At 43.2% G+C, this 27633-nt stretch overlaps 1 protein-coding gene across 1 annotated transcript in view; it reads left to right on the forward strand.

Moving 5' to 3' along the window:
• TMEM132D (transmembrane protein 132D) overlaps positions 1 to 27633 on the forward strand; it is a 398801-nt gene that overhangs the window by 309876 nt on the left and 61292 nt on the right. Inside the window, exon 5 of the mRNA XM_074972451.1 lies at positions 20074 to 20217. Within this exon, the coding sequence (XP_074828552.1) occupies positions 20074 to 20217 (144 nt within the window). The remainder of the gene's footprint in view (positions 1 to 20073; positions 20218 to 27633) is intronic.

Below are 27633 nucleotides of genomic sequence, written 5' to 3' on the forward strand. Positions count from 1 at the left end.
TCTGATCATTCTTGTCTGTCTAACTGCTTCTTTAGTTTATTGCTTTTCTGTGGTGCTGTGAAGGAATTTATTTCCCAACTGGTATTATTTTTTTAACTACTCATGTAAATCCATATCAGTTCAGATTGGTGAAGAAAACAATTTGCCACAAATCTTCTGAGGCTAAATGATCAAAGCAGAGGCCATTGGGTTCCCCATCTTCTCTCTCCACCCTTATATGTCCCCATAAACATTACATCTGCATGTAAAACCCACAGTGCTCCTTACTATAGGCTGTACATTAAAGGGCACAATATAGCGCATAGAAAACAAATGTGACAGGCAAGTCCGCAGCTGGTGTAAATCAGCTGAGGAATTGAAGTGAAGCTACCCCCATTTACACCAGTTGAGGATATGGCTCTAAGTAGTACCATAATCTTCTTTTTGAAAAACCTGTAACAGTAAAGAATTTTAATTTGAGTGCATGTTCTAAGAGCAGCTAGGAGTGATGTTAATCAACTCTTATCCCAAAGACTAATAGAAAAGTATGTCCATTCTAATTATGATAATATTCTACCAAATCCTTGGCCTTCTAAGAAATTCAAAACTGTCCCCTAGTATGACCATGAGGAACTTCATGACAACAGTGATGATAGTACCCATAACCTCCTCCAAAAGCTCAAATGCTTGAACTAAAGGAGGTTCTCCCTTAAGGACTATAACACAAAGTGACCAGTTCTGACTCTATCCAGAAGAGGGCAATGGTACACGTACACACTGCCCAATTCATTGTAGTAAATTATGATTACACTGTGCCTTTCATCCCAATGGATCTTAAATGCTGTACACTGTTTCCCTCTAGAGAAAACACTTCACCGACCAGTAAGACTTCAGTGCACAATGTGGCAACTTCTTCACTGGAGAAAGCACCATTTTTCCTACACAACCATTTAGGAGAGGAGTGCAGGAGAACCCAATACCCAATTGAAGTTGCATTGGACTTTTAGCTATGCAGGATGCAATCACCTAAATTGGAATTTGGTCTCACCGCCCATCTCTTGAGAATCGTAATTACATCTTTAATATTATAACAACCAGAGCTGAGCTCAAGCACAAAACGGTTTGCATGAAATTTGGCTGATTTGACCTGAATGCACTATCCCCATTTCCATAGTTCCCCCCCCCCCCGCCTTCTTTTAATAATGTAACAAACCCCTGTTCCTATCTGAATTCACAGTTGTCACTCTACTGTACGCCTTGATCACTAGGAAATTTCAGGGCAGTAGATGGACTAGAACTCAGCTCTTCCTAGCACAGAAAGCTAAAAGAGAGCCCCTGCTGGATGTCTAGTATTACAGGACCTCTGACACACACACTGAAACAGTTCTGACTCTGCCCAGTAAAGGCCCATACCAGTTCATTGTAGTGGTTTGTCGATGGTTCTTTATTTTGTTTTACAGCATGTAAAACATCGCACATTTAGCAGTCTTTGCATCAAGATTGCATCCTATCTGTCTCTGAAAGAGAGAGAAAATCATAAAGAACTATTTACTTTTTCTAAGCAAAGGCTTCTGTGAGAACAAAAAGTCACAAATACAGCAGCACATTGTAGAGTGAAACGTAGGGCATGATCCAAAGCCCCCTGAAAGCCGTGGAGAGAAACTCATTGACTTTAGTGGGCTCAGATAAGCACTGAAACTTCTGGAGATAAACATATACAGAGCTTGTCCTGAACTATTGCTCACACAACAAGAAAACCTTTGGCTCTTGCTTCCAAAAGTAGTGCAGTCATTCATAGTGTCACTGTTAGCTCATCCCCTTGCCTGAGGGCTACTTTGGGTTGCCACCTTTCTATTTTCATATCATCTTGTAGTCTCTCTTCAATACTCTTGCATTCCAGCTGGATTCATTTCTATTCTACTCATCACCTCTTTAGGCTGTATCTACTTACAAAAAACAGCACAGGGGAAGGCATGTTTAACATGCAGCAACATCTAGGGTCTGATTGGACTCTCACTGAAGTCAATGGAAGTTGGAGCAGGCCCCCATTGTCTGGTGATGTGATTATAGGTGATATTTTCAAAACTATCTAAGGCACTGAGGAATCTGTCCCATTTTCAAGTGATTTAGGGCCAGATTTTCAAAGGTATTTAAGCACCTTAAGATTAAATAGGTGCCAAATGGGATTTTAAAAAGCTGCCAAGCATGTTAGGTGCCCAAGTCCCATTGAAATCAGGTGACTGAGGACGAGGTTTTTAAAGTTATTTAAGCAGCTAATTCCCATTGATTTCAGTGGGAATTGAGCACCTAAATACCTTTAAAAATCTGGACCGTAGGCGCCTAAGTTCCATTGACTTCCAATTAGACTTAGACTCCTAAGTGCCAAAGTAACTTTTGAAAATGAGACTTAGGCTCCGAAGTCATTCAGGCCTGGTCTACATAGGGTCACCAGATGTCCCTATCTTATAGGGACAGTCCCGATATTTGGGGCTTTTTCTTATATAGGCACCTATTACCTCCCACCCCCTGTCCTGATAACTTGCTGTCTGGTCACACTAGGTCTACATGCACTTGAAATGTAGGTTGACATAGCTCTGGTGCTCAGAGGTATGAAAAATCCACACCCTGAATGCAGTAGTTATGCCAACCTAACCCCCGGTGTAGCTGCAAGTCGATTGATGGAAGAATGCTCTTGTGCACCTGGGGAGGGGGTGTTCCTACTGCAATGGAAAAACCCCTCCCATTGCTGTAGGCTGCATCTACACTATGGGATTGTGCTGGCACTATGCAGCTATAGTGTAGACATGGCCTCAAGCACTTTTGAAAACCCTACCCGCAGTCATTTCACTGGAACTTCACAGTGAGGTGTGCCTTAAAGTTTCACTGTCACTGATCTTTTTGTAGCTAGAGAGGAAACACTTTTGGGCAAAAAAATTCTGCCCTTGGATGTATGTCTTTTGGATGGAAATATTTTATCATTGGCTCTTGTGCGTACAGTGAAATCAATGTTTACCGTCATTCACTGATAAAAATCTAATCACACTGAGCCTAAGTATAATATATTGAGCCAAGCCTGTTCTTGGACACATATGCATGACTTCAGTGAAGGCTGCCACACATGCTTATCCAAAAGACATCTTCTGCCCCCAAAGAGTTTACAGTCTAGGTTAAAACAGAATACATTAGCATGAAACAGAAACAAGGAGGAGGTGGGGAAGTAAAACAAGTTTGTCTTAGCACAATGACCTTGAGTCGTGGCAGACCAACTGCCTAACTATTCTCAATCAGCAGCGTCCTGTGGCATCAAGGCAGAGATGAACTTTAAAGAGGGTTTTGAAGGCAGATAAGGTGGCAGGGTAGTGTGGGAGAAAACGGGGATAGGTTGGTGGGGAAAGCTGACTGGTGGGTATTAAAAGTTGGGAAAGTTGGTGGAAGGGAGGAAGTGTTGATGAACTGGAAAGGCAGCTAGGCAGGGTGGAACCAATTTATCAAGGTTCTTATGGGTGAAGACAAGAAGCTTGTGCTTTACTTATGGAGAATGTCAAATGAAAGGCACAAAGCAGTCCGACATGTTTCTTAATGTTAGTGCCTGGCATACCCAGAGGCAGCAGAGGTGTGTTCTATGCCGATGCACCTGGAAATGAGGTAGCACTGAAGTGGTTAACCAATGCCTCTCTGCCCATTTAAGTCAGCCTTTAAGTGGCTCAGTGCAAACAAGTGACAGACAAAGGAAACATGAGTCACCAAGGCAAACAGCTGGCCATGGTTTGGTATTTGAAAATAATTCAGTGGCTCACTGCAGGAAGGGACATGCAATGTTTTAAATCACAAACGAAATCCCTCATAAAAAACACAGACAGAGCGCAGCAGACACTTCATCACACCCCGAAAGACTGTACTGAAGTTGTTTTTAGGTGTGAATCCATTTGCTGATAAAACAGAGGAAAGAGCTAAACACTCAGAGAATAAAGACTTGAATTTCCCTGGGCATTGCCTGTTTACATACATAGCCGAATCCCACTTGTTCTGAATTTGGGGGTGCTTTGTGCTGGAGCCCAGTTTCCCAGTGATGCGCAGGACTTGAGGAAATGCTCTTGTCAATGTTTGCACCATGGCGATGGGTGCTTTAGAAATACTTAAAATACAAAGTCTGCACAGTCACTGGGTTTGCTCTAATGCATTCTTTGTCCATATTACTGACCACTGCCGGTCAAAACAAAGGCAGAGGAGTAGGATTGGGGATGTGGAGGGGAGAGTGGATAAGGGTCTGTAGACATTAGCACAATTGAGCAGGGCAGCCTTCTCACTCAAACCTCAGTTCTCAGCAGTGCTCAGGGCACACTGGACACACCAAGTGCAGGAAGCACTTTGCAGCTCCCTGATCCCCAGGGCTAGGCCCCCAAGGAGCTGTCTGCCTGGCGGGAATAGCTGCATGGTGCTACTGTGCATCCTGTTATACACCCAACACCAGTGACTGCAATGGGGTTGGCATAGGAACGAACAACACAAGAGAGGCACAGAAGGGCTGAAGCAAGATTCAGGGTGGAGCCCACCAAGTTCAGCAGCCCAGCAAAGGGAAAAGAAAAAGGGAGGACACATGAGGCAGAGCCAGTGATTTGCATGGGCAGTTTTAAATTCTCCCTCCATCAAAGCAAATCTGTGCCATTCAGTTTGACCCCAGACTTTCTGGCTCTGCTAGATTCTGCAGTGCATAGCTGCAAATATTTACTCTGCTAAATTGCATTTCCAGGGACTGGATGAGATCTTTCCCTTGAAGTGATATCCTAAAGCTTTCATTTTGTTGCTGGAAATCCCTAAACACTATCCCTTCTTCTTCCTCATAAGAGTCCCAGACCCCTAGGGCACCAACCTTTTATATTAGATTTCTTAACTGTGGGCCCAAGAATCAAAAAAATCTGCATGCTAGCACATCAATCCAGGAGCTGATCTACTGGCTCCATGCGTGAAATTTTGATTGGGCTTAGCTAATTTTGCATGATGTGTCCCTGCCAGTCTCAGCAATTCAGCAGCATCAGATACTGTAGGTTTTTTTGTGTACCTGAGGCCAGATCTCCTAGCTTTGCTATTCTGAAAGGTTGGCTTCCTTTGACAATCAGACATGCATCCACCCCTCTTCCCCCCCGCCCCCCCCCCCCCCCCCCCCGCCGCCCCGTAGCAATGTTTAAAAGCTTTGCTTAGGGAAAAGCAAAGAGGGAAACCTAACCCAGTATTTTTTTAAGAGTGAGCACTCTTGATTATCAGCTAAAGTACTCTGTCTAGAGACCAACATCAAATATGCATACAGAGCTTCATGGAATTATAGTTTGGAGCCTGTAAATTAATTAGTGATTTCTCAGAAGAATCAGAGTCTGACAACCCACAGGCTTCAGAGCTTGCATAGTTGTCTGACTTTGATAAGCAGCCAATTTGAGCAAACACAGCAGTTTTCTGGTGTCATCCTCTCTTTCTTACCGCGGACAACCACCAGATCACCAGCCTACGACTTGCTATGAGTCCAATTTCAAGAAGTTAAAAGTCAAAACATTAAGGGGGTATGGGCCATTTTAAATGTGGGAGAAATTTAAATGTTTTGGGGTTTTTTAAACCCCCAACAGAAATCTGAGAATTTGACTCCACAATCACCCAGCTCTGAAGCAGATATTATACCACTCTGTCACTTACTGCCAATGTTCCAAACTGGCCCTGCATTAATTAGCTCAGCACTCTCCGTCAGATTTCGGGTACAATTTGCATGGCACCTGCTGCAAGGATTCCTCAACAATTAGAAGCTTGAAATAGTTTAGTTGCACTCTGCAAAATAACTGTATCAAAATAGTCCCGTGCTTACTTACAGGATTTGCTCCCAGTGTGCATTTCAGACTTGTATCTCTTAACCTAAGGAAAATAATATGTTTTACTCCAGTTACTTTTATTTGTATTGGAGTCATGCCTAGAGATCCCAACTGAATTCTGTGCTAGGCACTGTACAAATATAGAATAAGAGATAGCCCATGCTCCAAAGAATTTACAATCTACACAGAAAAGACAGGCAAAGATTAGGGGGAACGGATACAATGTGCTGAGCCATTTTCTGCTGTGAGAGAGGGAGGTAAATTCTATTCTGGCTTGTGCATCACTGAGAATTACAGGACTGTATTCTGCCATGAATTACAATTGTGCAATCCCTTTGAAGATACTGGGGCAATGCAGGTGTAATTTAGGGCAGAATTTGTGTTACTGATGATGATGCACAAGCCAGAAAAAAACCCAGCTAGAATTTAAGACCACTGGGTGAGTTTGCAGCGCCAACAGTAAGAAAAATGATATTTCCATCTGTAAGCAGAGCAAATTTAATCTGGAGTCTGTGAGACATAAGGAACATGGAAGCCACAATCCAGTTTTAACAGATTAGAGCCACACTTTAACGAGATGGAATGAATCATATAATAAAGTACAGCTGGATATTCTGTGCATTGAACATTAATTGGCCTTTTCATTCCTGAGCCACACAATGAGCTGCCAAAATTCCTTGGTGTCTATGCTATGATATCCATTGGTCATGCATAGAAACATATGAATATAGCATTTGCCATATTGAAACACACCTTTGCTTCACCAAATCAGATACTTAGCACTTGCCTACTGCATCAGGATGAGGTACATTTCATTCCTTCCTGGCCCTTGTCATTAACAGCTTATGCCTTGAAGTATGAAATGACTCTTACCTTTGGGGAAATAAGAACCATGCTGTTATTGGTCATAATATTAAAGGCTCTGCCCCTTTTTAAAATCCAGTGTGACAGGGCAAGGCCGGATGGCTATAGGAAAGTAGTGGGAGATAGATATATTAGCTCCAGGCTAAACAAATCCCTGGTACCAGGATAAGTGAAATGGCAGCTGCTCCAGGTCAATTAAGACACCTGGGGCCAATTAAGAACTTTCCAGAAGGCAGGGAGAATGCTAGGTTGATTGAAGCCAATCAGAGGCTGGCTGAAACTAGTTAAAAGCCTCCCAGTTAGTCAGGTGGGTGTGCATGTCAGGAGCTGTGGGAGGAAGTTGTGCTGTTGGAGAGACTGAGTAGTACACACCATATCAGGCACAAGGAAGGAGGCCCTGAGGTAAGGGTGAAGTGGAGCTTGAGGAAGTGAGGGCTGCTGTGGGGGAAGTAGCCCAGGGAATTGTACATGTCATGTTTCTAACAGGTCAGCTACCATAGCTGACACTATTAGAGTCCCTGGGCTGGAGCCCGGAGTAGAGGGTGGGCCTGGGCTCCCCCCCCACACACACACACTTTGCCCCCTGATTAATCACTGAGACTGGGAGACAACAGAGACTGTGCAAGGAAGGATAACTTCTCCTCATCTCACTTGCTGGCTTATGATGAAAATGGCTCAGTAGACTGTGACCCTTGTCTCTAGAGAGAGAAGGGTTACGTGGAGGGTCACAGTGAGCCTCTGAGGCTAGTGAAATCCGCCAGAAAACGTGGGACCCACGGAAGCAAGGACAAAGCTTTGTCAGACCAGCTTTACCTCTTCAAACTCCATATTGGCCACACATAGAACTACCAGTCTATTTGTGGATCTGAGATATTTCCAAAGATTTGTTCCTCATAGGCTCTCAGATATTTGTTTGTCCTTTTGATTAAACTCTAATTTGACTGTGGTAAATTGTATCTGGTATTCAGAGATGAAAGTTCCTGTATCTTATCCTTGAAAGAAGAGGTCACGCATAGTGCTTTCCAGAGATCAGCTTCCTCACAGAGGTTAAAAATAATTTCATATCAGGAATGTTCCCTGCATGCCAAGGGTGCCATAAGAGGTAGGAGGGGCAGCTGTCTTGGTGGCATTCATGAGTTTGCCTTCTTCCCTTGAGCAAAATCCAGTCATTGACTGCTATCTGTTTTTAAGTGGAAAATTTGACAGCTGTACTTTTAAGTATCCCACTGGCTGAGTTTCACTGATTGTCTTCACCAAAGCTGCCCACTCATTCCCATACAGTAGTACCCTGGAGAATCTCCCTTATAAACAGGCCCGGAAGTGCTGATGTTCTCAGCTCTGGGAGATGTTGTGTTTGGACAGAATCTAGTGGTTTGACTGGCTACCCGTAGGTGCAATTGTCAGTTATTAGCTTTACATTTCTTCCAAAGAAGTTACACAGCATTTAACCAAAAAAATTTTTTTTAATTTGAGTATATATTGTTATTGACAAAAAATAGGGTATTAATGAAGCCCCTCAAAATTCTACATCTGCTTCATTTGTTACACTAATTTATGTTCTCTATTTATTCAAAAAGTACAATAAAATCTATAATATTCAGCTTTGTGCAAATGCAGTCCAAGAACTTTGGGAAGCACTTTTTGAATGTTTCATCTTGGTTTTGGCCTTTAAGGGCAAGTATTGCCTCTCGCGGTCTGAGCCAAATTCCCATTGGGGTGAGCAGGCACAGATCCTGGCTTCGGTGGAGATGCAAGGCCTTCTGCCTACACCAAGAGTAATTTTGACCTTATGTCACAATTGAGCCACTGTGGTAGCAGGGTAATTACAGGAGCTGTGTGAACTTTTGAGAGCAAAACTCAGCTATTTTTAGAACTGAAACCAGCTGGGTTTCATGTGAAACTTTTTTGATCCATAAAAGTTTAATTGAGCTTCAAAGTGAAATATTTTGCTCTCTCTGGATTTTTTGAGATTGAGTTTTGTGGTTTCATTTTAGTTCCTTAATAGCTAACCACATGGGAGGTTTTATGGGTTGAAATACCGAGACTGGAGTTGTTTCATGGGAAGAAGCAGGTTTTTTAAATTAATAAGCTAATTATTATTACCATAGCCTAGGAATCCTAATCATCAGTGAGTACCCCATTATGTTAAGTGTTGTACAAACACCGAACAAAGAGACACTCTGTGCCCAAAAGAGGTTACAATCTAAATATAAGACAAAGGACAACAAATGAATACAGACAGATAGACGGGAGAGTACAAGGAGACACTATACATTATTTGACACCTCTAAGTCATAGACACTGTGGAGATGGGCCCTATAGAAAACCCACAGATGATTAAATAGGAAGATAAGTAGATGACTGAGATCATGGATGTCATCACTCACTATGCGCCTATTTACAGTATCCTAATATGGATACTCATCTTATCTTATATAAGAACGGTCATACTGGTTCAGACCAAAGTTCTATCTAGCCCAGTATCCTGTCTTCCGACAGTGGCCAATGCCAGGTGCCCCAGAGGGAATGAGCAGAACAGGTAATCATCAAGTGATCCATTCCCTGTCGCTCATTCCCAGCCTCTGGCAAACATGTATCCAATGTACGTTATTGCTCCTTATTGAGACATTGTTTAAATTAAGTGGATTTTTAAGCCTATTCCAAGTACATGGAATGTTTAATAAAATGGGAATATACTTTAATTAATTTATGTACATTTTACATTGGCTCTGGTGGGTAATAATGTTGCATCCACATATGTATTATTAAATAAGAGCTTATTAAGTTTTAAGCTATATTATGTTTAAGAATTTCATTCGAGATTAGATTTTTAGGAATATATTAAAACATCTTTCTTTTTAAATTGAGTTTTTTAAAAGAAAATTTTAATTATGGAAATTATTTTCAAATGACATTTTGGAGAGTGTGTGTGTGTGTGTTGCCCTTCTTAAGGTTAAGGGTTAGTTCTTACATCAGAATATTTCACTGCTGTTTGGACTGTGGAGAAAGGAGAAACTGGATCCAGAATAGGCTATATCAGTGAGATAAAATAGATATTTCATGCTGTAGCCTACAGGAGGAACTGCCATGCCTGTACGATATTTAAGGGATCTGCAGCCACCTCTCTACTTTGCACTAGCCTGGATCTCCAATTGTTGCTTCATTTCTAAAAAGTAATTGAGACCTCATCCTAACATGCTCCCAAGAAATTTCAAGCAAGCTGCATGCCACATTCTCAGGAGAGACATCCCAGATGGCAAAGTCATGTTGCCACGAGGAGCAGGTTTCTCCTATTGTAATATTCTGACAGACCTTGGAGATCACAGGTGACAACACGTCAGTCATGTGGCAGTAATCTAACTACTAGCACTCCCCATGATCCAGGATATAGGAGGGCAATCTACCAGCAGTGTTGTGAGGCTTAGTTAATATATAAAGTGCTTTGAACTCCCTGGATGGAAGGCACCGTTGGTTTACGTCAAGTTATTGTTACTTTCTCTTGACTGTTTTGGGGAGTATTTTCACAGGTACAGAGGATGGGGAAAGAAGCAAACTGCCTATCCTGGTAGAGAATGGGATTTTTTTTTGTTTATTTTTAAAAGGACCCCAGCATCTGGAAATATAGTCACTTTTTTGAGAGAGAGAGAGAGAGAGAGAGAGAGAGTGGTTAAGTTGTTTCAGTTACTGCTTCTGCTCTCTTACTCCTTCTATGAATTTTTGTGCTTTCACAATCACATTTTCCTATTTAAAAAAATGTTTCTATCCCTTATTGCTGTGTGAAAGTCCCACACGGTCAGCAGGGGGAGATGACTAAGGCCCCAGTTCAGGAAGGCAGTTAAGCATGTGCTTAAATTCATCCTTATTCAGGAGAGCACTTCAGAGTGGGCTTCACTTTGATCACATGCTTAAAGTTAAGCTGGTGCTGAGGGCTCTGTGGAATAAGGAAGCTTTGCGGAACGGAAGCCCATCTTGTCTGTTCGTGGGAAACAGTGAAACTGATTATACACCATGTGCCTGACAAACGTACAAAGTAAGGAAACTGAAAAAAAGAGGGACAGTCTCCTCCCTCTATTTAATATAGTTCAGATACAGTAACCTTCGGTGTCACTGTTTACACTGATATGTGCACGCGTGTCAAACAGAAGTGTGATTGTGAAGTTTGCACAATCTGTTTTTTTTTAAGTCAGTCTCTAGTCCTGATGGTTGCTGAGGAAAGCTGGAAAACATGATCTGTGTGCATCCTGCAGACTCAGGAACCAGAAAGCAAATAAAAAGAATCCAAACTGTGATAGGTTTTTTGTGGGGGGAGACAAGGATGGTTTTTTTGACTCATGATTTTCAAGTCAAGCTTGTGATTTTTTGAAAGCTTGAAGTTGGGGATAGTGTGTTTCAGCCAAGCAAAGTTGCTTGGGAGTGTCCCATCTGTGCCGCTCTGTCATGCAACTAGCCTCTGTGCCTGGTTTTAAAACTCCCACTTCATCTGCCTTCATCATACAGTTCAAAGATGTTTCAAGCTTTAAACCAATGAATTAAATCTTTGTCCTCACAACAAGGAGCTGTGAGATGACTCCACACTTTAGGTGTGGGCTCAGCTTCACTCCAAGACCGAGGACTAATCCGAAATAATCAAATATCAGGTGTTAGGAATTAATAAACATGAACCGTTTCATAGGGACACTGCTATTTGCTTTATATTTCCCCCCTTTAGCTTTCTTACTTGGCAAATCTCTAATATGTTGTTGTTTTTTTGTTGCCCATCCTTGTAGTGGTTAACAAAAGGAAAAAAACTGAATTTGACCACATCCTTGAGGATGTCAAGCATTTATAGTTTATTAGTTTAGAAGCTTACTAAATTTAAACAGAAGCATTAACATGGCCTTCGGTTCTCTTGACAGTTATAAACTCTTCCTTGGGGGGATTTCTGTAATGCTGTCTAATCAGCTTAAGGAGTTAATTAAACAGCTGTCACTTAGCTTCTTAATTCTGAGACTTGATGCTAAATAAGATTTTAAATTAGTTATGCATGACTGAGGCATGGATTCTGTGATACAGCTAAGATGGCTTCCAGCGGAAGAGAAGGAGAAGCTAGACCTCATTTAAATGAACAGCAGTGGGATTCTGGGTGACACCCAGATTAATGATCTGGAGACTGATACATGGAAAATCTATGAGGAAAACGGAGGGTACTAGTGAGTGCCAAGTAAGACGAGCTATTCATTCTCATTTGGTGCATGTACTTGACCTTAAGAGGTTCTGATAACTGTTATTCCCTTCCCTAGTACAGTCTGTACACATTAAACCCAAAGACTGAGATACCTACTGAAAACAGTAAGGAACATATGTGTGTCACAAAACAGGTGTCAAGTCTGGATAGTTTCCTTTAGTTTAAACAAATGTGTGTATCCAGATCTGGCACTCTGGCAATGGGCTATAGTATTTCAATGAGCTTTTAATGCTTCTTTCCTTTGTTTGTATAAAGAAATGAACCACAGTAGATGTATTGAACATTAATATGTTTATTCATATGCATCCCACATACTAATTTCTGTTGTGAAATAACTAAAAGCTCTCTTTAAGAAATCAGTATGTCATTTAGAATGTCCAATTCCGTCCTCCGACTCTGAAAATCAAGAGCCAGTTTCTGTGCTCAGGTGTAAATCCAGAGTAACTCCATTGAAATCAGAAATCAGAATCTATATTTTTAAAACACCATTTCCAAAGCTCATATTTCAAGCTTCCTTGTATTTTGCTGCTCATCCTCAGAGCTAAAGGCTTTGCGCTGCAAATCAGCTCAAGTTATTTTGAGGAAACATGCCTAGAGGTCTTCTTTGAAAAACAAATTGGTGCCTTGTTCACGGTTGCTTATGGTATTGTGTGGCTTGTAAGGGCAAGGGGGAAAGGCTACTAAAGTAAATTCTTTAATCCAGTTGAAGTGCTTTTGGAAGGGAACGTCGACGATCGCCACTTTTGTACTTTAATATGAAACAAAGTGGCCCTATTATAAATCTAGTGCAGAACCTCAGACATTAAGCATGAGACAGTCATCTGCTTGTTTATTCAGGTAGTCATATGAAGGCGACCATTCAGAAATAACTGGGGCAGAGAACAAGCTAGTGGGAGGAAGGGAAGAATCACAAGATTTAGAAGGACATTATTCCTTTCTTTCAGTGTAGGAATTAGAGGGCAAAGGGCATCCTAAGGGAAATTAAATTGCAGGGGCACCACCAATTAAAGCTGGGCAACGACTAGGCATTCACGTTTGCCTTTCTAGTTAAAAAGATGGTTGCTATGTGAAGCTTCTCAATGTGTTTCTTCTGGAGGAGTTTATACCTTCAGTTGCTCGATATGAATCTTACTAGATAGACCCGCTCCCCTTACGGGGAAAGAAATCCTTGCGTGGGCTATTATCATTTTATTTCATTGTTATTGGGTTTTGGTGTGCCTGAATTATAGAGATGTGCACCAAAATATACTCTATAACGGTTATAAAAGATCAGCATCTTTTTACAGCTGCTCCGGGAATCAACTTTTACTGGACAGCATATTAGGATAAAGCCTTTCAAAGCCCATAAGTATTCCTAGTTGTATTCCTCTGGCATCAAGTCTCCTATAATCCATGTTAGCTATGGACAAAGAATATAATATTTCTTCAAAAGATTCCAGTATCATTTAATCAGCAGAAAATATCACTTTTAAATTAGTAACTGTTTTTCGATTTATAGCTGTTACACGTTGGAAATTTGCATTATAAATCTCTGTATAGGCTAAATAAGTATCATGTTTGTTTCCTTGGAATGAAATAAGTTTTTTATTTATTTTCACCATGGGAACATTAAGCCTTTTCTAGCCATTAAACAAATGGCTGAAGAAACATTTTTCATGGCCCCTGCTCTTTAAATTGTTGTAAATTCATTTTACACTTCTACATTCAAATGAGAAATGCAGATCAGATATCTAAAGAAGAAATTCTCCAAGTGCAAAAAAGTGGAGTTGCTGAAAACTGCAGAAACAATAAGTTTTGGCTGCTGCAAACAGATTCTGAATATTGCTCGTTTTACTTTGCACCTCTCTTGAAGTATCAAATGGATTTGTCTACTTGGCATACACCAAGTGTTTTGAGGCTTGCTGATGGGAAATCATGATCCTATTTTAAAACGTTAGGGGTTTCTTATAAGCTCTAGGAAATATTTCTTTAAAAAGTTTGCAAAGTTTCTGAGGAGACTTTTGTGGTCCTTTAAAAAGTGGCAATGTTGTAATATATTCTGTCAAGCTGACAGGAGTTTTGCATCATGCAACCCATGTTTTTTAGGAATGGACAAGCACACCGATTTTGAGCCTTCCTTAGAGGTTTTTAAGGTCGGGCTTGACAAAGCCCTGGCTGGGATGATTTAGTTGGGGATTGGTCCTGGTTTGAGCAGGGGGTTGGACTAGATGACCTCCTGAGGTCCCTTCCAACCCTGATATTCTATGATACAGTTGGGGTAGGGACCAGGTCCGCCTGCATTTGTACAATACCTAGCCCCATGGGACAGATCCAGCTGGACTCTGGGCATGGGCGGTGGGTATCATAGCCTGAGGCAAACAGCCCCAAACAGCCAGGCGTGGACCCTCCCACACTCCCCCTCCTGCTCTTCCCCTGTGCCTTGGCCCCGGCTCAGGCTGGGGCTGGGGCCGCGCTGCCTGCCCTCCTGGTGCTCTGGGGCTGGGGGGTGGGGGGCTGGAGCCAGCACTCTGGGGCTGGAAGGGGGGAGGCTGGGGTCACGCTGCCCACCTTCCCGGCACTCCAGGGTTGGGGCCACGCTGTCAGCCCAGTGTTTCAGGGTTGGGGGCACTCACCTGGGGCTGGACCAGTGGCTGCAGTGGGTGGCTCTGGGCTTTGGCCGGGGGGGGGGGAGGGGGCTTGGGTGAAAGGGGCGGGGCTGGATTAGCCTCCCCCAGCCAGCGGTTCATGCTCTGCCCATGTCTCTGGGTTATTAAATGGTTATTAAATGATAACACTAATACTTGAAACTCTACCCAAAACTCAATCCAAATCTAAACTACCAATGCATCGGATTAACCTTATTTTTTATGCTGCTTTTCATTTTTACATTCCTTTGCCAGCACCTCTCTGCAGCCAGTGGTGAAATCCAGAAAAAGAGGCTGCTCCCATGGCTTTCTAGCTCACTTGAGTGTGAGAAGTACCAGAAATGTTATAAAAAACGAGGAGTCCCTGGGGCACCTTAGACTAAATTTATTTGGGCATCAGCTTTCATATTCATCATATTCCAAGTCATTCTTTGCAGACCAAAGAGAGTCAGATATGGTTCTGATAAGCTTTAGAATGGCAAGCTGCTTCTCAGAGCAAACTCATGAACATTTTGAGGTTCGCCCTCCACTAGCTGTTAACTAGGGGCAACTTTTCATTTTGAGCGGCATATCTCATTAGTCAGATTGTTTGCAAAAGCTCAGTATAAACTCTCTCCTTCCCTAGGGCCTGCACTATACGGTACAGACTAGAAATCTCAGGCCACTCACATATCGGTTCCAGCTTAATACTAAGGCCTGGATTCTGCCAACGTAACTTTACTACCATGAGTAGTCCTATTGAAATGAAGCACATGCACAAGGGACTGCAGAAACAGGGCCTAAGGTCTTGGTTCTACAACTCTTATATGTGCCTAGTAGCTGTCCCATTGGCTTCGGTGGGACTACTCGTTAGGGGAAGCCTCCCCACCCCCAAGTGGGTGTAAGGTTTGCAAAATATCTATACAGTATGCAGGAGACTCTCTGTGATGCTTCAGATTAAAGAAAAAAATTAAATCATTTGGAAATTTAGTTGCAAACCTCCTGGAGATCCTGGTTGCCAGAAGAATATCTTCTGTTCTGAGAGCAACGCTACGCCCAAGACTGATGGGCCTCATGCTGCAGGCTGGCTGTCCTTAGAGACATTTACCTTTGTGTGACTTGTAATTTCAGAATATCGGAAGGGTTTGGGGACTGGTTGGGGGAAAGGGGGGGCCTTCTTCTTTACCGTTCTTTTGTAAAATTCTATTTCCCGCTCCCCTTAAAGATCATGAGGTTGCAGGGGCAGACTCTGGCAAGGTAGCTATCAAAAGTGTAGGAGTTTTTTTTCCTTCTTTAGATACTGCTTTGTTCCCAAATAAAGTGTCTGTTCCTTTAAATAGTGTGAAGAACCCTTTTTTTATCCCCGTCCTTTAGATGAGAGAGATCCGTGCTTCCCCTCTCTCTACCCTGAGACAGTAGGGGGAGTCGTTGTGGTTTCGATCGTACTTTGTTTCCTTCCACAAGTGAAATCAGGTCAGGCTCAGAACCCATAGCATGAGCTATTTAGATAATGAGAAGTTAGCACTCAGGGGGCTTTGGAAGCCTTTAGTTCATAAGAACCAGTTGAAATCAAGGAGCTCTTGTTCTATGGGATATTCTATGGGATATGTGGAAAAAGCTAATGTACTCAATGCTTTTTTTGCCTCTGTTTTCACTAACAAGGTCAGCTCCCAGACTGCTGTGCTGGGCATCACAAAATGGGGAAGAGATGGCCAGCCCTCTGTGGAGATAGAGGTGGTTAGGGACTATTTAGAAAAGCTGGACGTGCACAAGTCCATGGGGCCGGACGAGTTGCATCCGAGAGTGCTGAAGGAATTGGCGGCTGTGATTGCAGAGCCCTTGGCCATTATCTTTGAAAACTCATGGCGAACGGGGGAAGTCCCGGATGACTGGAAAAAGGCTAATGTAGTGCCAATCTTTAAAAAAGGGAAGAAGGAGGATCCTGGGAACTACAGGCCAGTCAGCCTCACCTCAGTCCCTGGAAAAATCATGGAGCAGGTCCTCAAAGAATCAATCCTGAAGCACTTACATGAGAGGAAAGTGATCAGGAACAGTCAGCATGGATTCACCAAGGGAAGGTCATGCCTGACTAATCTAATCGCCTTTTATGATGAGATTACTGGTTCTGTGGATGAAGGGAAAGCAGTGGATGTATTGTTTCTTGACTTTAGCAAAGCTTTTGACACGGTCTCCCACAGTATTCTTGTCAGCAAGTTAAGGAAGTATGGGCTGGATGAATGCACTATAAGGTGGGTAGAAAGCTGGCTAGATTGTCGGGCTCAACGGGTAGTGATCAATGGCTCCATGTCTAGTTGGCAGCCGGTGTCAAGTGGAGTGCCCCAGGGGTCGGTCCTGGGGCCGGTTTTGTTCAATATCTTCATAAATGATCTGGAGGATGGTGTGGATTGCACTCTCAGCAAATTTGCGGATGATACTAAACTGGGAGGAGTGGTAGATACGCTGGAGGGGAGGGATAGGATACAGAAGGACCTAGACAAATTGGAGGATTGGGCCAAAAGAAATCTGATGAGGTTCAATAAGGATAAGTGCAGGGTCCTGCACTTAGGACGGAAGAACCCAATGCACCGCTACAGACTAGGGACCGAATGGCTAGGCAGCAGTTCTGCGGAAAAGGACCTAGGGGTGACAGTGGACGAGAAGCTGGATATGAGTCAACAGTGTGCCCTTGTTGCCAAGAAGGCCAATGGCATTTTGGGATGTATAAGTAGGGGCATAGCGAGCAGATCGAGGGACGTGATCGTTCCCCTCTATTCGACACTGGTGAGGCCTCATCTGGAGTACTGTGTCCAGTTTTGGGCCCCACACTACAAGAAGGATGTGGATAAATTGGAGAGAGTCCAGCGAAGGGCAACAAAAATGATTGGGGGTCTAGAGCACATGACTTATGAGGAGAGGCTGAGGGAGCTGGGATTGTTTAGTCTGCAGAAGAGAAGAATGAGGGGGGATTTGATAGCTGCTTTCAACTACCTGAAAGGGGGTTCCAAAGAGGATGGCTCTAGACTGTTCTCAATGGTAGCAGATGACAGAACGAGGAGTAATGGTCTCAAGTTGCAATGGGGGAGGTTTAGATTAGATATTAGGAAAAACTTTTTCACTAAGAGGGTGGTGAAACACTGGAATGCGTTACCTAGGGAGGTGGTAGAATCTCCTTCCTTAGAGGTTTTTAAGGTCAGGCTTGACAAAGCCCTGGCTGGGATGATTTAACTGGGAATTGGTCCTGCTTCGAGCAGGGGGTTGGACTAGATGACCTTCTGGGGTCCCTTCCAACCCTGATATTCTATGATTCTATGATTCCTTGATTCAGAGGCCTGGTTTTGAAAAGCTCAAAACCTTTCCGGGAATGAGCAGTGCCTTGTAATTAGGAATGGAAGAATGCAGGAGTCAAATTGTGCTGTCTGTTTCCCTTCGTGTAAATCAAGGATAACTGCAGAGAAGACAATGAAGTTACACCAGGGTAACAGAGAGCCCAATTTAGTACTGTGTTTCTGAGTCAAAATGTAGTCCTATAATCTGAACCACAATCCTTAAAATGTATAAGTAATGCATCAAACGGGTAATATTCCTTTTGGAATAAATGTGGCAATAGTGATATAATATTATTCACTTATATAGCTCATTTCATGTAAAGAACTCAAAGCACTTTGCCGACAGCTTTACTCTTTGAGATAGGGTAGCTCTGTATTATCCTCATTTTACAGACGGGGAGACTGAGACACAAACAGGTGAAGCAACTTGCCCAAGGTCACATGGCAAATCAGTGGCAGAGTCAGGGTAGTTTCCAGCCTCACCATCCCAAGCTCTAAGAACGAGACACTGGTTCTCATTCTCCATTGCCCTGCTCTCTTTGTGGTCACTTACACCAGATATGAGTGGTTGCATTTTAAACTCACTCTGCTGTGGCATAACCAACTATACGAAGTGCAGAGCAGTGGAGACTGAGGCTCATTGCCTGTGTTTATATGGCCCCAATTACCACAGTATCTGAGCACCACACTGTCCTTAGTGTATTTATCCTCACAACACCTAGAGGAGGTACAGAAGTACTGTTTTTTCACCATTTCACAGATGGAAAACTGAGGCACAGAGAGGCTAAGTGACTTGCCTAAGGTCACTCAGGAAGTCTTCGGCAAAGCAGGAAATTGATCCTGGATTTCCCAGGTTCTAGACTAGTGCCTTTACCAGTGCACCATCCTTCCTCTAACTATGTAAGCACTGTTTTCTCTGACGTTTTTGTAGAACGCTAATGGCTACAGAATACCGTCTGGAGCAGGGCTCCGATGGTTAAAGGACAAGGCTTAAAACAAGGTACTTTCAGGTGACCAACAGGGCTGTTAACTGAGATCAGCGTGAAGAGGTCTCCTAAAGTACCAACTACTAAATCCTGGGCACGTGCATGCTCATACTGTGTGGAATCTCCTCCAGGTGTCATCCTCTAATATAATAGTGAGCTGTAGCTCACAAAAGCTTATGCTCAAATAAATTGGTTAGTCTCTAAGGTGCCACAAGTACTCCTTTTCTTTTGGCGAATACAGACTGACATGGCTGTTACTCTAATACCTGGCTGATATTCACTGAGTGGCAATCAGGGAAGGGGGAGTACCCTAACAGCTCTGATGACAGAAGGGAGTTTGTCACCAGAAGTTCTTTGTACAGAATCAGGGAAACTCTTGAAGCACAGAGCTACTGCCATACATGTGCAGTGGATAGAGCACTGGACTGGGAGTCAGGAGACCTGGATGCTATTCCCTGGCTCTGCCACTGGCCAGGCGTGTGATCTCAGGAAAGTCACCGCCTCTCCATTTCTTTTATCTGGTTAAACTGTACGTTCTCAGGAACTGTCTCTCACTCTGTGTACAGCACATAGCACAATGGGTCCCCAAACTCAGTTAGGACCTGGCGCTACTATAATGGAAATAATAAATATCAGTAATAATTAATAATGAACAGTGGGTTAAAGAAGAGGGCATGCTGAGTGATGGGATCTAGCACGCATCCAAGTCAGACCAGACACATCACCTGTTCCATATATTACTGGCTCATACTATTTTAAAGATCAGGGTTCCCGAGTCTGCTCCTCAGCCATCCCCAAGAGAATGATTTTGTGCCTTCTACCCCATCAGGCTGGCTAGACCCTTAAAAACAGACCTCTCATTATCCTGCAACAGTGCGTTAAAACACCACACCTGGCTAATATCATACAGTGCTGCGTTGCTACAGTGTTCTGAGCATTGCTATCGAGTTCTATACGGGGAGATCAGACACATGTAAATGGAAATCCTGGCCCCAAGGAAGTCAATCCCATTGTTTTGACTGGGGTAAGGATTTCACTCCCAAGTGTTACCTTGCGCTTGGTGCAATTTACTGTACCCTTGTCCCATCCTCTGTGCCAGCAATTCTTGGGAGGTCAGTTGAAAATTAACACAAGCTTCATTTTTATAAGGATAGGTGAAGAAGAGGAGAGCTGGTGTCTGATGACAGAAAGGGGGGCGAGGAGGAAGCGTCTAAACCAAGGGTTTGTTTGGTCTTTTAGGAAGCTGAGATCCTGAACACAGCGATTCTCACTGGGAAAACTGTGGCTGTCCCTGTCAAGGTGGTCTCAGTAGAGGAGGATGGGACCGTGACTGATCTTCTAGAATCCGTGGAGTGCAGATCGTCTGATGAAGATGTAATTAAGGTGAGAACCTATCATTTAATTGAGGGAAGGCCACATCCCTGCAAGAAACACTGCCAGTAGTGTTCTCTGACCTGCCAGGGTCTGTTCTGTGTGTGGCTAGTTTAATCCTTTCCTGACTATCCTTCCATTAAAAGACAAAGAATTATTATCATCATTGTAATGTATAGACCAGTGCACTGGACCTATTAAAACACACTGAAAACCCCGAATCTCCACCCAGCATCTTGGGGTGTGTTTATCAAAAATAAAAAAACAGATATGGAGGCCAGTGATTGACAGGGCACAGCAGTGTCCTGACCACACCCCTGCACCTATAGGTCTATCTTAGCTCTACACCCACAGATGATTCCTTTACGCTGGGATGACTCTGTCTTGGCTGGCTATGCTGGCTTCAGGGCAAAGTTAGCACAAACTCTGATGCAGGGGAGACTCTTACCTAAGGACTTTGTATTTGCCTAACTTGCAGTTCTCTCACCTCGGTGTAAATCTGGAGTAGCCAGGCTGGGGTTAATGGCATTCCAGCATGGTAAAAGTGAAAGGGTGAAATTCTGCTCTCATTTCAATGGGGTTGAATCAATCAGTGGGGCTACACTGGGGTAACCGACAGCAAAATTGGTCACTGAATGGCCAGAAGACAGTGAAAGACCGTTTGTGTATTGGTAAGTGTAACTTACACCCCCTACCCTCTTATTAGCTGCTTTCTCCTGTTTCATCCCTCTCTTCCAATCCCACAATGGGCGTGTCTACACTGCAGCTGGGATCAATCCTCCCAGCCCGCATAGATGGACCTTTGTAATAGGGCTCGCACTAGTGTGCTAGAAATAGCTGTGTGGACAGTGCATCAATGCAGAGGCTTCGGCTATTCACCCAGCTCAAGCCCACTTTACACCCTGGGTCCAAGACCGGGTGGCTAGCTCAAGCCTCCACTGCTGCGTCCAGATAGCTAAGTTTAGTGCATTAACGCAAGCCCACCAGTGCAAGTCTGTCTCCCTGGGTTGTGTGGCTCACTCCCAGCTGCAGTGTAGACATACCCACCAAGGGACTGGAAGTGGAGCTGTACCCAGTGGGAAAGTTACACCAGTTTAGGCTTAGGCTCAGACTTGCTTGTGCTGTGTAACTCCTACTACTGTTCACCTTTTCTCTGGCCCCTTGTCTCCACCTGAAGTTCATTTGGTTTCTTGGTCATTCCTAGCTTCTCTGCTTGAAGGGAAAGTAAACATATGTATTAAAATGGACACAGCCTTGAGAAATGCATCCAGAGATAGCAAGTGCTGTGAGCCTTATTCTGCTGAGGACCAGAAAATGAAAATGAACCTCCATGTGATGGGAGGAAAATTGTTTTGCAAGTGAAGTGCCTCCCACTCATAGGTGTGATTTGGAAGAAGAAAGAAAAAGAAGAAAAATTTGTGACAAATAAAGCACAAACACCTACACATGAGAAATTACCCAATCTATATGATGTCTTTATGAGAGAAAAACACTGAAGCATGATCCAGTTTCTTTTGCCACTGATCTCTAAGTATGATAATCTGACTTTCAGGACTTTCTGCATTAGGGGACTGGTCCTGCAAACCTTTGGGCATGCATGTCACTTTTCACACAGGGGTATGACACACAAGTGTAAAATGACTCCCATGGTTTTCAGGACCAGGCCCCAAATGTGTAAGAAAAAAACGCAGCTAATAAACTCAGTGCTTTCTACATCCCTTCAAGCCACGCAGCATGCGTGTCCCAGTTGAACTGTCACCTCTGAACTGAGGGCACCATGTGACCCCTCAAGTTCAACATTTCCTTATTTCAGTTCTCAGCACTCACAACTGCTCTACTTTAGAATAAAAGCAGCCTGAATTCATTCTCCATTCCTTTTTTTTTTTAATTTTCACTCACTTAACCTGCCAGCACACTGTTAATGCTCGAAATGATTTTAAAAAAGAACTAGATAAATTCATGGAGGATAGGTCCATCAATGGCTATTAGCCAGGATGGGCAGGGATGGTGTCCCTAGCCTCTGTTTGCCAGAAGCTGGGAATGATCAACAGGGGATGGATCACTTGATGATTACCTGTTCTGTTCATTCCCTCTGGGGCACCTGGCAATTGACCACTGCCGGGAGACAGGCCATACAGGGTCAAACCAAAGGTCCATATAGCCCAGTATCCTATCTTATGTTCTTATGATTATCTCAAGACAAAAGGTTCAGATCTGGCTTTTGAAGATAAAACTAGATCCTAATAGTCTTAAAATCTGTAAATCTATGTAGTGACATCTCAATCATAGAGGCCTTGATCATGAAAGGTGCCGAGTACCCTCAACTCCTGTTGAGGGCAAGCCCATCTCTAGAACAGTTACTCTTCTGGCTTCAGTGGGATTAAGCACTTCACAGGAGATAGTCAGATTGGGCCATATTTTTTTTTCTCATGGGTTCACAAGCCTCATTATGCATGTACTGTAATGCACTGTGATGTGCTATAAAGGGTTGTAGATTTCACCATCAGCTTTCTGCAGAAGTGAAATAGCCATTTGGTTTATTTAGTGTGGAGTAATATAACTATGAATACTAAACGTTTTTAAGAAACCCAGCATATTTGGTTGGTATATGTTAATGGACAAGGAGAGACCATGATAGACAGTGCTGGAGAGAGACGACGGTGTGAGGTGGGTACAAGAAACCTAATAACAGAATGACAACTATATGGGTTTGTCTGGAGTTTGCCATTATCACCTCAGATACTCACAGCTGGCTGTCCTTACAGACAGGCTTCTCTAGAAGAGAAAATGAGATAGACAGCCAAAAATTAGCACTAAAACCAGGCCAGCTAAAAGAAAATTCCTTTGTGAATCCAAAGTTGTTGGTTTTTAAAAATGTTTTTAAACCTAATCCATCTGGCAGCCAATGGGCCTTAATCACTAAGGGCCTCTCCCTGAGCTGGTGTAAATCAGCCTCATTCCAATGACTTCAGTGGAGTTGCGCCAATTTACACCAATTGAGGATCTGGCCCTGTGTGAAATTTTCCTCAGCCAAAGGTTGACGGGAACATTGCGTTCTCTCAGCTGCGCATTTTCCCATTTTAATTTGGATGCACACACTAGCGGGATATGTTTAGCTCCAAATCTATCCTCTCTGGGCCCCATTAGCTGATATGTCTTTCCTAGTGGACACCTTGTGGCATTGAAGTGAGACTGAAAGCTCCATTTTGTTCCAGTGGGGAACACCAGCAACTGGAGGCTTTGCTTAATATTCCTTGACGTGAGCCCTTAAGACCAATGCAGGTAATCAAATGTTACTGTCAGAGGAGCAACCTGCTGAGAGCTTCAAGTTTACCTCCAAGTTAAGGAGGGAAGAAACAAGGTAACTAAACAGCTTGAAATGCATAGAGCTGTAGATGGTGAAAAGTGACTTTTGTTAGCTATATTTCAACTTTTCTGTCAAGGGATTGTAACTGGAGCTGTAGAAATAACTGATTTTTCAGTTTGCTGGCAATTCTGAAAAATCAGGGGGAAATATTGTGTCATATCGGCCCAAACAAAAAAATATCCTTGCCCCGAAAAGCTGAAAATTTTTTGTTTCAGGTCAAACAAAATTTCGTATTTTGATTACGTCAAAACATTTCATTCACCTGTAATGAAACAATTTTGAGTTTTTTACTTTTTAAAAATTATTTTAATTACATTGCAGTAAATTTCACAGTAAAAAGTCATTTTGAACTGAGAAATCTAAATGTTTTCATTCAAAAACATTTTTTTTAAATATTCAGGTTTTTTTCAACTGAAACATTTTGTCAAATTCAGCACAAAGTCAGAAAATGTTTCAGCTGGCCAAGTCTGTATTTTTCAGTGAAAAAAAATTTTGGCTGAAAAACTTCGCCTACCTCTAATTGTAACATTTACACCCATTCTACTTGTTTTAGGCCTCTGCATCTTCACAATAATACCTTGTACAGAAGATGAGGCCAAGCAATTTGAAAGTCCAGCATGTTATATGTTTCCTTTTTAAAATCTACACGGGGTTTCCATTTATCTTAACAGTTGAAAACCCAGCCATCATGCTGGTGGCTTCTGATTACACATGCCTTTCTGTCTCTCTTAATCCTCTTTTTTTTTTTTTCTGCTTCTGCAAGATCCTTCTGAGTCTGGTAAATCTGCCACTGATTTAAAAAATGGATTTGTTTAATGTAGGTTCAGAAAGAAAAATTACAAATTAGTTGACATGTATTGCTTAGCCATTGTGGAGATCATGGACCACATTCTTAGCTTATGTAAATGAAATCAATGATGTTACGTCAGTTTTCATCGGCTGAAGATCTGGCCCCACTTCCTCTGTATGGTGATATTTATAAAGAATGTGTTTGCACTTTAAAGTGTTAATAAAGAGGCAGTGTGGCTACGAATAAGTGGGTGGGTGTGAAGCCGCCATGTCTCCTGTGCCGTTTCAAAATTAGGCTGGACAGTGAAATGTGGAATACACAGTGATCCTTATTAAACAGCTAACGTTTGCCAACCGTACCACAATAGTTTCCAGCGTTTAGAAAAAGAAATAAATGCAACATCCCAGCAAACAATCCGACATTGGCAGAGGGGTAGGCAAGACTTGGGTCCTTTTCATCTTTAATTTCATCTAAATCTGAATCACAGTAAGTTAGTGGACAGCCTTGTGTTGTCTGGAAAGTGCATAGGGACCCATTGAGATTAGCATGCTGTCCTAGTAGCATCATCAGAGCTGAAATCTTAGACGAGTCCGGTTTTTCAGTAGAGGCCCAGGGAAACACAGCGTATCGCTACACTGCAATAAAACACCCCTGGCTGGCCCGTGTCAGCTGACCCAGGTTCACAGCGCTTGAGCTGCAGCCTATGAAATTGCAGTGTAGACGTTGAGGCTTGGGCTGGAGTGTGGGCTCTGGGACCCCGCAAGTGGGGAGGGTCCCTGAGCCCAGGCTCAAATGTCTACACTGCATTTTTATAGCCCCGTGAGCCTGAGTCAGCTGATACAGGCAGGCCACAGGTGTTTTATTGCAGTGTAGACATACTCACAGAGACACACCCACAGCGTATATCCAAGGGGGCAGGTTCTAATGGGTCACTACTACGAAGCACCGGGGAGCTGTGGGGTGGAATAACTCAGCGGATTGGTAGTGGCACACAGTGTCCTAGAATGTAGCCCAGTGACTGAAAATTGTTGCTTATGAGACAGACTTTGAAATAAGTAAGTGGTTGGTTCCGTTCAGTTCAGTTCTTGCTACTCAAGGCAGGGTCCTCATCCCTGTACTTATCTTTAAAACACGCAAGCAAATGTTTGGCACTATATGAATAACGGAATAATATAATCCAGCAAGTGTCTGTATCCCAAAAATCATCCTTGCAACTTCCACCCTTCGTAGCGAGAGACCAGGAACTGAATGGGAATAGAGACGACTAGCAATGGTCCCTGAGGCTCAGACACAGTGGTGGGGTGGGGTGGGATGGTCAAGCTTGCCCTTCCATTGTCTGTTCTGTAACTGATCCAAGGCTAAAGTGGGGGCTTCACAATCCAGGACTGTCAATCTAGCACCTTCCACCAGCATTTAATTCACTTTGATTTGGACTGGGTGTGATTTTAAAAAGTGGGGACCCTGGGATTAGGTTTTCACCATTCTACACTTAGCACTTGTACAATGCTTTACGTTTTCCATCTTCTGTAAAAACAACAATAAATCTGGAATGCCTCAAAAGAGAAGCAAGTATTATGGTCTGAAGTAAATAGGATGAAATTCAATAAAGACAAATGCAAAGTTCTCCAATTAGGAAGTAAAATCAGTTGCACACATATAAAATGGGAAATGACTGCCTAGGAAGGAGTACAGCAGACAGGGATCTGGGGGTCATAGTGGATCACAAGCTAAATGTGAGGGAACAGTATAACACTATTGCAAAAAAAGCAAACATCATTCTGGGATGTATTAGCAGGAGTGTTATAATTGTAACCGTTCTGCCAGGCGGAGCCAGCAGCAACCAGGGCCGGGTTCAATATGTAGAGGTTCCTTTCCATCGATACAACACAGAACCGGCTTGAGCCCCCACCCAGTAACTTGGGAAAATTATACACCACCGCTTGATGCCTCTGAGAGGCAATACTTCACCACTCACAAGCACAGAGTCTGAGTGTAGAAATGAAACTTTTAATAAAAGGAGGGAAGTAACTCGATGTTAATTTGGGAAAACACCGGAAACAGGGTTCATAAACAGAAACCATGAGCAAAAGACACACCCCCAAGTAAGATGGGCAGTGTCCTTTTCCCCTCAGGCTCTTCAGTCGAGCAACCCAAAATGTGTCAGTCCCTTCTCTGCACCCCACTCACAGTTGCTGTCTGTGGTCAGTGCAGACCTAGAGTTCAGAGGTGCATCTGCAGATTTCACCTCCCACCCTTGGTGGAGGTAAGGAGGCACCCTATTTGCTCCACTGCTTGGGCACTCGCCCGCTGCCCTGCTGGCTGCTTCACTGTGCCTCTCCACCAGCTGCCCTGCTGGCCGCTCACTCTGCTGTGACTTCTGCACATCAGTCTCTTAGTGATTTTCAGCTCTTTGCAGGCTGGGCAAAAACACTGTCCCATCTCAAGTGATTTCAGCTCTCAGTAATTGAGCATTTAAAATAACAAAAGAGGCTCCTAATGAAGCCTATTTAGCTCTTTCTTTGAACAGTGATGAGGACCAGGTTAAACCAGTTAGGGAGGACCTTTGGGGAGGGTTCACAACCTCCTGACTGGGACACCTGTTCCCATCCCTTTTACTTTCACAGGGCTCTGGCATTTGAGTCCCTGGCTTAATGAGGTTCTTTCATCTGAGGGTGACCCCCCCTCATCTGAGGGTGACCCCTCCCCCCGATTTGGGACAGGTTAAGCACAGTCCTGCTTCCCTGTATTCCTACAATAATTACAACATTGGTCACCATATTTCACTACCCCTGCATTCAGTACTAAAGTGATTTGTAACCCAACACCAGCCAAAACTGATTACTTTGACACCTCTCTATCTGCTGAATATCTAAGCAGAGTAGGAGCAAACTGTATTTACATAAACACATCCAAAGTCTAGCTTTCAGGGGAGCATTCATTCAGACCCTGCTTACATAATCAAGACACAAGGAGTAATTCCTTCGCTCTACTCCATGCTGATTAGGCCTCAACTGAAGTATCATGTCCAGTTCTGAGCACCACATTTCAGGAAAGAAGTGGGCAAATTGGAGAAAGTCCACAGAAGAGCTACAAAAATGATTCAAGGTCTAGAAAACATGACCTATGAGGGAAGATTGAAAAAACTGGGTTTGTTTAGGCCGGAGAAAAGAAGACTGAGAGGGAACATGATAACAGTTTTCAAGTACATAAAATGTTGCTACAAGAAAGAAGGAGGAAAAATTGTTTTCCTTAACCTCTGAGGATAGGACAA

The sequence above is a fragment of the Natator depressus genome, chromosome 15 (assembly GCF_965152275.1).
Source record: "Natator depressus isolate rNatDep1 chromosome 15, rNatDep2.hap1, whole genome shotgun sequence".
NCBI classification, from domain to species: Eukaryota; Metazoa; Chordata; order Testudines; family Cheloniidae; genus Natator; species Natator depressus.